Below are 12145 nucleotides of genomic sequence, written 5' to 3'. Positions count from 1 at the left end.
GTTAAAATTATTGGTCAAAGGTAACATTTTTTTCTTAAACTTTTGTGTGAAACAATTTTTGATAAATAATGTATGAAAAAAAAAACAGAGGTAGAATTAAAAATAAAACATAATTTCCGTTTAACGTACACTATCAGAGCCATTCTTATTTATTTAAAATTTTAAAATATCTAGACCGGAGGGGGGGGGGGGCGGCCCTGTGATTGAAGGAAAAACAAATTCATAACTCTCCTATTAGGTATAGATACTATCAAATCGGTTTCAGTGTATTGAGTATATTCTAATATATTATGTACAATTTTTGTCGTCTGAAACAATTTTTTCCAAGACAAACCATTTCTGTGTATAGGTACTAACAAATTAGTTAAAACTTAATTGTAAACCCAACATTATCTTAAACCTTCTACCAGAACAAATTTGTAGCTATATGAAAAATAATTGTAAAAGGGATTACATATAGTGTAAAATGGTAAAACAAACTATGACTACTTTTGTAGGCACATTATAAAATCCGTTATAAGTATATAGAATGTATTATAAAAATTCGAAACATTTTCGCTGCATGGAATATGATAAAATATTTAATCAATCATTTTGGAATATTGGAAAACATATAAGGTGTTATTTACATTAAGTTTTCAATATTGGATTCGATTATCACCCGGGAAATTAATGCTTTGTGTTGTCCCAGTACTAAGTTATTTGTAAAGCGTTCCCTGAAAAACGTTTCCATTTTGACTGTGTACATCAATAAGCACTATAAAACCAAATAAAGTCCGATTGTTTAATATTCAAATATCTGTTCCCATGGTTTTAAAAAAAGTTATGCTTGGATGAAAATATCAATTAAATAATTATATTATGCACAAATTTTTGTCAGAAAATGCTCAGTATTAACTCAGTATTAACACGACCTACTTGAATTATGGCTGTCGGCAAGTCTTCCCAAGTCAAATTAATTCATAAAATGCAGTATAGAATGCGCTAAAAACAACGCAGGCCCTTTTATTTCCTGTTGACTGTTGAAGTAGGTTCATGCCAATATAACATTTAGTCGTCTATTGCACAAAGGGAGAGATTTGGTTTATTTTAGATTAAAGGAAGCAAGCTATATACATAATAATATAATAAAGATAAAATAATTCTGCTGTTAGCTAAGCTGAAAATTAAAAATAAACTTAATAAACAGTTGAAGAAACACTATAAATGTGAAAGTGTACCCACATGTTAAACGAAATTTCGCGTTTCAGCGTAGCCTAAAGTTTTACCAAGTTGGTATATATTTTTGAAGTTTACTTCTGTAAGATTTCCGTTTTGCATTCCGTCGTGCGGCAAGAAACTAAATTAACAATAGAATCTAGAATACCGCACATAACGATAGCCATACATGTTTACACAATCTTGTTTTAACTAATCCGTTTGAGATAAATAAATAAAATCCAAAAAATAACATTAATTAGGATAAATACGCATATACATATAGTAACACAAAAAAATATATTACCTAAAAGTGTGGTCAGTGAAACATTTAAAATATACGAATATCATTAGTATAAATAATGAACCGGTAGTCTGAACATCATTCAAATTCAAAAATAAATATCTTACGTTCAGTTCAGTAACCACCCTTTCCCCTTCTCGTGACGCAAATTTTTATTTCCTCGATGTCATATGAATCGAAAGTTATTTTTTTATTAGTTAAAATATATAACAATATGCAATATAATATTATATAAAGTAATACATAATATATAATAATATAAAAATGTATAATATGTATATATATATATTTAGAAAGTAATTTTTTGTATTTTGATATAATATACACACACTTCGCGTCGCGTTCATCTGCAAGTCCGAGTTCCGATGGAATAAGTGTTTTGATATTTCACTACAAGTGAGTTTAAAACAGGCTCTGTTAATTTATTACTTTAATAACTTAAAAAAAAAACGTGTACTTGTTTCAGATACCGTTTGTAAAAAAAAATAAACACGTGCTGACTGTTGCGTCGTTACTCGTGAGCCAATGGTGGGCCAAGTATAGGCGGACGAACTGGAATCGGTACATGTCCATCACAAGTCTATGATCTCTGCTGCCGGCCTGGGAGTGGATAAAGTTGCTGGTCCGTTAAGAAGGGGGGAGTTACGGAATTTCCCCTCCACCCTCCTCAAAAAAAAAATTCTCTCTTTCACCACCCCTCTCGTTCCTCCGCAAGAGAAGAAATATTTATGTAATTCAGTTTGGGCGGTCGCTCGCATGCGTCATCACAGGGGTTGGTGAGGAGTAGGAGAAGGAGGTTGTAGGAGGGGGGGGGGGAGGTGGTGGTGGGTTGCTGCCTTCGCTTTGACTTTCAGATTTCGCCGCCAGAATTCGCTACTCTCGCCATCTTACTGCCACCCTCGTTTCCTTCCCACACCCATCCTGCAACTCCCCCCCCCCCTTTCCCAACCTCTTCAAACATCTCCCACATCCACCCCCTCCCCTTCGAAAATCCAACGGTTCCTCATCCGTGAAAAGGGGAGGGGGGGTTGTGCGGACAGCTCCTGTCGGATGTGCGAGCGAATACGGATTCGCAACTTGGCACGTCTTCGCTGTACGTCACGGTGTTTTAGTTCCCGGGAGTTTCCTCCGTGCTAGCTCGCACGACAAACTTATACGAAGCTTGATTTAAAAGTAGTGCCTCCGTGGCCTTTAATATATACATATATTTACATATATATTGGGTAGAACACGTAATAAATCATAAACAATACATGTAACAACACTATAATAAAATTAGGAAATAAAACTGGATTTGAGTTTACACTATTACAGAGGTAACAGCTGAAACAATTTACAGAAGCACCTAACATCCTTCATTGAAAAATGTTTAAACAAACGTTGCAATAAAACTGAAATATGGTTGGCAAGTGCAAACCTCGCCACTCTGATCATACTAAAGACTTAAGACGAAAGCTGCGACAAGAATGGATGTTAAGTGTTACCCCCTGTGGTTCGGTTGGTCACAGTATTTGTTCTCAATGCAATAAAGTGGGCATACCTGTGAAAGAGTGTGCCGAAGTGGAAGGAAAACTAAAGAATGATATTCCGAGGTGTTTTGTAACTACATCGATGCATCAAACTTGAGGATATATTCTGTTTGTACCTGGAAACCACGCGTGTCCTCTACGAACGGTTGCGCACCGTTTCGTCCGGAAGTGTTTGGCCTCTGTTCTGCAGCACGACAGCCCTTGAGTCGAGGAACACGAGAAGAGTTGCAATGCCTGAAACCACCGTACAGCCCCGACCTTGAGATAGTCTACTGCACACAGGGAATTTAAGCCACAACCACAACCCGAATAGTTCCGGACTTTACCGAAGTAAAAGGCCTGGTTATGTTCTTTCGGTATAATAAACAATAGATTTTTTTCCCCGAGAGGACAGGTTAGGTTATCGAAACTAAAATGAAATCTGACCAGTCTGTATGTGATTCGGTACATCTTTGCCTGAGGGTTTCTCTTTGATAGTCGACGGAGTCTGCAACAATGTGAACGAAATATTTCACTTCCTGCTATCAGAATGAGGTTTTTGGCAGTGCTTGTATGAATACGACACACACTTCCATGAGAGTTTATATCCATCTGTGGTGACGTCAAATTAGCCACCATCAAGAGATAAAAAAAAAGGTTCGTTAAATTGCTCAGAAATCCACTAACGACCATAAAATTGTGAAATTTAAAACCAAATTTTTAAAGTTATCTGGTATGCATATAGGCTAATCACTGTGCAAATTTCATAATGGTAGTCGGAAGATGAAATATTTTTGTCATGTTTATTGCTAACTCCATTGACCATGACTAAACAGGTCTTCTGATAGGCTTAATCACAGAGGTAGCACTATCTAAACGTGTTAAAATTTGAGACTATCGCAGAACGAAACACGGAATTTTTTTCTGTATATGTAACTAGGGACAGCAAAATTCGCGGATTCATTTCGCGATACAGGCTAGGATCCAAATACATATATTTTTGAGCTCTTTCTGATATGTATTACCTTAAAATTTTATCTGTAGGTATTTGGACCAATTGGGAACGCTCGACCAAAGAAGTACCGAATCACGGGTTGCCCGGATGAAATTGCTCAGAATAGCAGCTTGACACACCAGTCCTCCCATAGACAGTGTAAGCAGGCCCTTACCATTTGTCTGCGTGACTTCAGTAACTTGATGAGTCCACCGCAAACAATATTGTGAATCCAAAACCAAAATCCAGGGGTTTGAAAAAAAAATTAACACTATTACTTAAGAGCATACGTCAGCTGACCACCACCGCGTATCCCACCTCACCGGTGTTGACGCGCGAACGGTTTGCGACATTTCCCTCTGAAAATCGCCAAAGAGGTGGTGCAATTTAAACTCGAGTTGCCTAAATCGTTTTACTGCAAAATAATTATTACCTGCGATTATTTTCATCCACACACACCTCTTGCGAAACAAAACACGTTATTGGGTACTTACATATTCGCACAGCTATTGTCATCGCAAATAGGAGGCCCCGAGAGTCAAATAGGGCATCGGTCAAGCCCTTCTTGAGAACCAGGCGGTATACGTTTATGAAGTTAAAGAAAATAAAATGTTATACAACGTAGCTTAGAAGCTTCAGTTAAAATGTTAACTTATAAGTAGAGACCGGAAAAATTCGTGGATTCATTTCACGTTAGCCTGAAATTCAAATAGTTATACCTCAGTGGTGCCTCTGCTATTGGCTCACAACTCACATGGACGACTCTGGGCCGGTGAGAAACACTCAACCGAAGCTGTATCGAATCACAGGCCGCTACGTTGGGACACCTTCACAAGACAGCAGCCAATGAGAGGGTGACATTTGACCGAGTGTACGTAGAACTATAAAGTTCATCCTAGAGGTCATTGAACCCGCGAATTTTTCCGGTCCCTACTTATAAATAGGGACTGGAAGAGTTAGCGGTTTCCATGACCTCTACGATAGTGTCCACGATCCTCTATATGTACTCGGGCAAATAACACCTGCTCGTTGGCTACTGACTCGCGAACAACTGTTAACTGGGATGCTTTCGACTCGACACTTCTTGTGTTGAGTGCTTTCCACTTTGCTCAAGAGTCCTTCGCTGGCAAAACGAACGCGGAAATTGGTTCAGTTGTTGATCTGGAGGACTTTCGGCCAATTAGAGAACTTGAGAAGCCTCGAGAGTAAGCGGACGAATGCCCCCAAGTCAACAGAGAGGGAGAGGTTGAACTCTGTATACAGGAGGTCGCTGGACCGGTAGTCGGTGCTGGCGGTCGGAGCGTCGCCCCGTCTCGCCAGCTGGCGTCGCGACGCCTAGGGGACGCCCCCGTCACAAGACTGTCCCCCGCGCGCCTATTGATCCGCTCCCGACCAGCGCGCGGGGCTCTGGGCGGAAGTCGCTCCCCGCCGTGGCCTTTCCCGAGGCCTGGACTGGGCGATTCCTCGACCACCTCGCCGTTTCCGAACAGGTCAAGGTCACGGTCAAGGTCGTCCAATATGGCCGCCGTGACGTCACGACACCGCAGCCAGAAGCCAGTGCCCGGGAGCCCTTATTACTAGAGACCTGAAAAATTCGCGAATTCGTCTCGCGGTATGCTAAAAAAAGGAATGCATTTACATTTAAGCTGCTTTTTTCTGTCGGCTCGCTGTTCACCTGGACGACTCTGGACCAATGACAGAAACCCTCAACCAAAGAAGCATCGCATCACTGATGGCAATCACCGGCGAACCAGCCGAGACGACCTCACAAGTCAGCAGCCAATGAACTGGCGTTGTTTGTCCGAGTATACAGAGGACTGTGTTGGTTTATCCCGAAGGTCATCGAAACCCGCAACATTTTTTCCAGTCGCTACTTATTACATACTACTCCGCCAGAGTTCGGGCCTGACCTCGAGTCGTAAGCTGTGTCGTCGGCGCTGAACTCGGATGTCATCGGGCTCTCGGGACGGTTCACAGCCTATGATCTCGGATCGGCGCGGTGCGATAACACTCGGCCAGCACTTTCACGGACTTGACGTGTGTTCATTTTACCACGCGTAAATACCACAGTGTTATCTGCGAAATTTCAGATCATACATAATACAAGTAGCAAAATTTGTTTTACTTATTTTAGTGTTACAACCTCTTAGTTTAAAGTTTTAATATTTTATTTAGTAGGTAATGATCATTTTCTATATTAAATAGTACCGGTTTTTGTTTTGTTTTAACCAAAACCTATTAATAGTTCTGACTTTTTCGTTTGGTATTTACTAGAGACAGGAAAAATTCGCGGTTTCAATGAACTCTAGGATAGACTCCACGATCCTCTATGCAATCGGCCAAATTACGCCTGCTCATTGGCTACTGACTTGTGACACCTTTTAACTGGGTTTGCTCGTGATTACTAGGGGCATGAAGATTTCGCGAAAAGATTTCGAGACTCGATGAAAGTTAAAACACTGTAGCACCGTCTGTGTTTCGTGATTGGGTGAGTTTCTCCCAGGTACACGTCGATTGTAACAACAACCAATCACAGTGATTCAGTGCGGAAGTAAACGCGTCCTGAGTGGCTCGGTCAAACAAGGCAACGTCTTCTCTCACAGACGGCCGCCAATCACAAGTAAGAAACCATAGGTGCGGGTATACGTTTTTGCAGTCTAATAAGTGTTCAGATCTTTTCGCGAAAAGTTCCTGCCCCTAGTGATTACATACTTGTTCTGCTTAGAGTTTTTTCATTGGCTCAGAGTCCTTCAGATAAACTGTGGCCCAATCGATGAAGCAGCACGAAGGTAATAGAGTTTTGATTCTAGCCTGTCGCGAAATGAATCCGCGAATTTTCCCGGTCTCTAGTATTTACTTTTAAATACCTGTAGGCTATGCGTTTTCAGTTGTTATTAAAATTCAAAATATGAGGCAGTGACTATATAAATGTGTTGCTGTCTTGGAAGCGACCGCATCAACCGTTGTTCACCGCGGCACGAAATAAATTGTAGCGACTTCATGTCGTTCCAAGCCCGCCAATAGAAATGCACCCAACATTTCTCCGACACTGCTGCTGTCTTGTTGTTGCAGATTGGAAATGACTGAAGTTCGGGTTCACGTGAACAATTATCGTGTAGTCCCAGTATGTGTTGGCGCAACGTTTATAGTTATGATTAGGGGCATGCGTTTTTCTCGAAATAATCTGATCGCTCGTTAGACTACAACAAGGTATGCCATTGTTCCTTTGTGATTGGCGGCCGTCTGCAAGAGAAGCCATCGCCCTGTCTGGCCGGGCCATTCAGGACGATTTTGCTTCCGCACTGGATGGCTGTGATTGGTGCGCCGGCAGTAGACAAGCACCTGAAATAAATCCAGCCAACCACCAACATAGCTAATGCTACCAAGTTTTAACACACAGCTGGTCTGAGAATCTTTTCGCGAAAATTACATGGCCCTAGTAATGATCCTTAGATAATTCTTGGACTAAGATCATTGGATGGCGGATCGAAGAGCAAAATGGTCGTAACTGGCCGTAAGTGGAGAAATGTCCTTTTACCAAAGCAGTCTTAAGGATCAGTCTCACATGACGAGTTGTTTACGTTTAGAGGTGCGGTAATTTCGTGAATTCATGAATTCATTTGGTCGAAAGTTAGAGTGTAAACCTTCACACTCTCGCACTGTGTTCATGGTTGGACCGCAGTTATTTAGACACGCCCCTCTACGACCGCGAGCCAGAAGTAAGCGAATCAGGTAGTGACAGATTAACAAGGACATAAATGTTCTCATTAAGACAAAGACCAGTTGAATAGCAAAATTAGGTTGAGTACACCTATAACTTTGAATTCTACCATGTGGCCAGACGAATTCGAGAAATTTCCGGGTCTCTAGTTATGTTATTTTCTTTTTATGACTAGTCTATACCTCTTCAACAACAAAAAGAATTATCGAATCACAAGCGTCCCAGTTAACAAGTGCCACGATTCAGTAGCCAATGAGCAGGCGTAGTTTGCCCGAGTGCATAGAGGATCATGAAGTCTAATTATAGAGATCATTGAAATCGCAGTCTCTCCTAATTGGTCCAGGGTCCTCCAGGTAACGTGCGAGCCAATAGCAGCAGCATCAGCTCAACGTATCGCGAAATTAATTCGCGAAATTTCGTATCCCTAACGATAGAGACGGGACAATTTCGCGGATTCATTTCGCCACAGGCTGGAAACTAAACTCGTTCACCTTCAAGCTGCTTCGGTGATTGGACCAATGGTTACTTGAAGGACTCTGAGCCAATGAGGAAACCCTCAACAAAAGTACTATCGAATCACAAGCATCCCAGTTAACAGGTGTCACGAGTCAGTAGCCAATGAGCAGGTGTAATTTGCACGAGTACGTACAGGATCGTGGAGTCTATCCTAGAGGTCACTGAGACAGCGAATTCTTCCAGTCCCTACCTAAGGATGAATAATCTTAAAATTAAAAATTTCTTCGTGTAAGGGTTTTTGTGACTTACTACGGCCGATGAAGCCCAGACTTGAGAACTGTTGGTAAAGAATGTGTCGCTCGGTGCCACACTATGTGGTTGAACCGGTGCTGATGTCAGTTTCTTTACTGGATGATTTCATATAGTTCAGTATTTTACATATTGGAATACAGTAAACATTTACTAGTACATTCTTAAGAGACCTGCACTGTACACTCTAACAAAAGCGGTCGAAATGTATATTTTGGTGCATGCATATTTCGCGGAAAAGATTGAAAGACTAGCTGAAGGTAAAAAACAAACACCCTAGCATCGGCAGTGTATCGAGGTTGGGTGAATTTATTTCAGGTACATGTCGATTGTTACAACACCAATCACAATAATTCAGTAAGGGAGCAAATGCTTCCTGAATGGCTCGGTCAAATAAGGCGACGAATTCTCTCGCAAACGGTTGCCAATCACACAGAAGAAACCGCTGGTTCGGGTATACCTTATTGCAGTCTGGTTTTTCGCGAAAAATGCCTGCCACCCACTAAAGATTAACTTAGGAATCAGCAAATAAAAAAAAACTTTATTTGGAGTAAACACAAATTTCAATCTGATTCCAAACGAATTCGCGAAATTTCCGGATCTCTGCTTTGTAAGAGTTTTATTGTTAATGGAACAGAAGTAGTCACGTTAAAATACAGATATTTTAAATTTTTATACTAACCTCTGAAACATAGTGCACCTGTAGTACTGGTTCGGATTCTTATTTTATTTTTTTTTGTCCCAGTAACTCCAACAGTTAAAGTAATTTGTAAACCGTTTCCTGAATAGCTTATCAGTATCAACAACACACAAAAAAATTTCAATGAAACATCGATTGAAATATAAAATTATGTGTTTAATTTTCGTGAGTTAACGTGTTTCATATGTGTCGTAGCCATGTGTTGTAGTATTACGAACTATTTCTTGTTAGAAAGTACAGTAAGTTTTTGAGGTGAAACTTCTTTGCATACTTGCATACTTGTGCAATAGCATAATTTAACACTTGCATATTTGCATACATGTATTTTTTTACCTTCAACCTCAGATAAAGAGGATAATGTTGTGTATTAGTAGGCCTACTTAATGATTAGAGACCGGAAAAATTCGCGGATTCATTTCACGACAGCCCTGAAATTTAAATAGTTATTCCTCAGTGCTGCCTCTGCTATTGGCTCACAACTCACCTGGACGACTCTGGGCCGGTGAGAAACATACAACCGAAGCTGTATCGAATCACAGGCCGCTACGTTGGGACACCTTCACAAGACAGCAGCCCATGAGAGGGTGACATTTGAACGAGCGTATACGTAGAACTATAAAGTTCATCCTAGAGGTCACTGAACCCGCGAATTTTTCCGTTCTCTATTAATAGGGACCGGAAAAATTCGCGGGTTCAATGCCCTGAAGGATGAACTCCATAGTTATACGTACGCTCTGTCAAATGTCACCCTCTCATTGGCTGCTGTCTTGTGAGACGTCCCAACGTAGCAGCCTGTGATTCGTATAAAGCTTTGGTTTGGTGTATCTAATTGGCCCACGGTCATCCAGGTGAGTTGCGAGCCAATAGCACTGATGTATAACTATTTGTAATTTAGCCTATCGCGAAATGAATTCGCGAATTTTTCCGGTCTCTACTTATTAATGATAAATAAGGACACCTGTATTTCGCGATTTCATTTCATGTCAAGGTATTTCACAAAACACTGTAGCTTTTTCTAAGAGACATCATGGCAAATTGTGAGGGTGCAGCAGTACGGTGACCACATTCTCATTGGCCCCGTCAAGAGCGGGACGACACCTCTCACCGACCTCAGCCAATAACCACAGGATAAAAGCTACAGTATTGTGTGAAATACCTTGACACGAAATGTATTCGCGAAATACAGGTGTCCCTAGCAATAAGTTTCGCTTGTTGTGGTGCGTTGAACTCTCCCCTCGCTCGGGCGGGAGCTGTTGCGGGCTGCGGACTGAGGCTTGTGTGTTGTGTGTACCCCTGCAGCCGGCCTGCCCTACAAGGTGTACCCCGGCCACGAGGGCGTGCTGACGGAGAAGCGCAAGCAGCGCCGCATCAGGACCACCTTCACGTCGGCGCAGCTCAAGGAGCTGGAGCGCGCCTTCCAGGAGACGCACTACCCGGACATCTACACGCGCGAGGAGATCGCCATGAAGATAGACCTGACGGAGGCGCGCGTGCAGGTCAGTCCCCGAGCCGTCTTCATTCTTCACCCTGGCTCTTCTGTCCCTCGCCATCTTCCTTCTCGTCTTCATTCTTCACCCTGGCTCTTCTTCGTACCCGTCTTCATTTTCACCCTGGCTCTTCTTCGTTCCCGTCTTCATTTTCACCCTGGCTTTTCTTCGTACCCGTCTTCATTTTCACCCTGGCTCTTCTTCGTACCCGTCTTCATTTTCACCCTGGCTCTTCTTCGTACCCGTCTTCATTTTCACCCTGGCTCTTCTTCGTACCCGTCTTCATTTTCACCCTGGCTCTTTTTCGTACCCGTCTTCATTTTCACCCTGGCTCTTCTTCGTTCCCGTCTTCATTTTCACCCTGGATTTTCTTCGTTCCCGTCTTCATTTTCACCCTGACTCTTCTTCGTTCCCGTCTTCATTTTCACCCTGGCTCTTCTGCGTACCCGTCTTCATTTTCACCCTGGCTCTTCTTCGTTCCCGTCTTCATTTTCACCCTGGCTCTTCTTCGTACCCGTCTTCATTTTCACCCTGGCTCTTCTTCGTACCCGTCTTCATTTTCACCCTGGCTCTTCTTCGTACCCGTCTTCATTTACACCCTGGCTCTTCTTCGTTCCCGTCTTCATTTTCACCCTGGCTCTTCTTCGTACCCGTCTTCATTTTCACCCTGGCTCTTCTTCGTTCATGTCTTCATTCTTCACCCTGTCTCTTATTCGTTCCCGTCTTCATTTTCACCTGGTTTTTCTGTCCCTCGCCATCTTCCTTATTGTCTTAATTCTTCACCCTGGCTCTTCATTTATCACCATAGCCTTTTCATTTATTTATTTTTTAGAAGTTATACTTCTCCAAGCGCGTTATGAGTAGAGACCTGCAAAATTCGCGGATTCATTTCGTGATATGCTACAATTCAAATAATTATACCTCAGCGCTGCTTCTACCACTGGTTCACTGTTAATCTGGAGTAATGAGGGCCAATTAGAGATCCTCGCTCAAAGAAGTGTCGAATCACAGACACTCGGTCGAGACGACTCACAAGTCAGCAGCCAATGAACAGGTGGCATTTGCCCGAGTGTGTAGAGTGTAGTAGAGTCTATCCTGGAGGTCATTGAACCCGCGAATTTTGCAGGTCTCTAGTTATGAGGAAAACAATGATGAGGATGAATTTTTTTTTTTACGATGCACGCGAAACATGCAACAGAAATGGACACTTTTATAAATTATTACATTATTATTTAATGAACAATTAAATTTATTGATTCAAAATGAAAAATGTAGCGTATTTATTGATTCATATTATTATTTAAAATTTATCTCTTTTTTTTTACAAAATGAATAAATTATATAAAATTGTTTATATTAATATTGAAAACTGAGTATTTATTCGAAAAAAATTTTTCGATTTGATTGAATTGATTTTTTTTACCAAGTAAGTATAACTTCTAATGCGTGTACATTTTCTTTGACACTTT

General features: G+C 41.5%; 1 protein-coding gene across 1 annotated transcript in view; it reads left to right on the top strand.

Annotated features, from left to right (window-relative positions):
* The window catches only part of LOC134536468 (paired mesoderm homeobox protein 2A-like), a 132561-nt gene that overhangs the window by 18283 nt on the left and 102133 nt on the right, over positions 1 to 12145 (top strand). Inside the window, exon 2 of the mRNA XM_063376187.1 lies at positions 10489 to 10685. Coding sequence (XP_063232257.1) covers positions 10489 to 10685 — 197 coding nt within the window. The remainder of the gene's footprint in view (positions 1 to 10488; positions 10686 to 12145) is intronic.

The sequence above is a fragment of the Bacillus rossius genome, chromosome 11 (genome assembly GCF_032445375.1).
Source record: "Bacillus rossius redtenbacheri isolate Brsri chromosome 11, Brsri_v3, whole genome shotgun sequence".
In the NCBI taxonomy this organism is placed as follows: domain Eukaryota; kingdom Metazoa; phylum Arthropoda; class Insecta; order Phasmatodea; family Bacillidae; genus Bacillus; species Bacillus rossius.
Note: the sequence above shows the minus strand (reverse complement) of the source record. Positions and strands in the feature narration are given on the sequence as shown.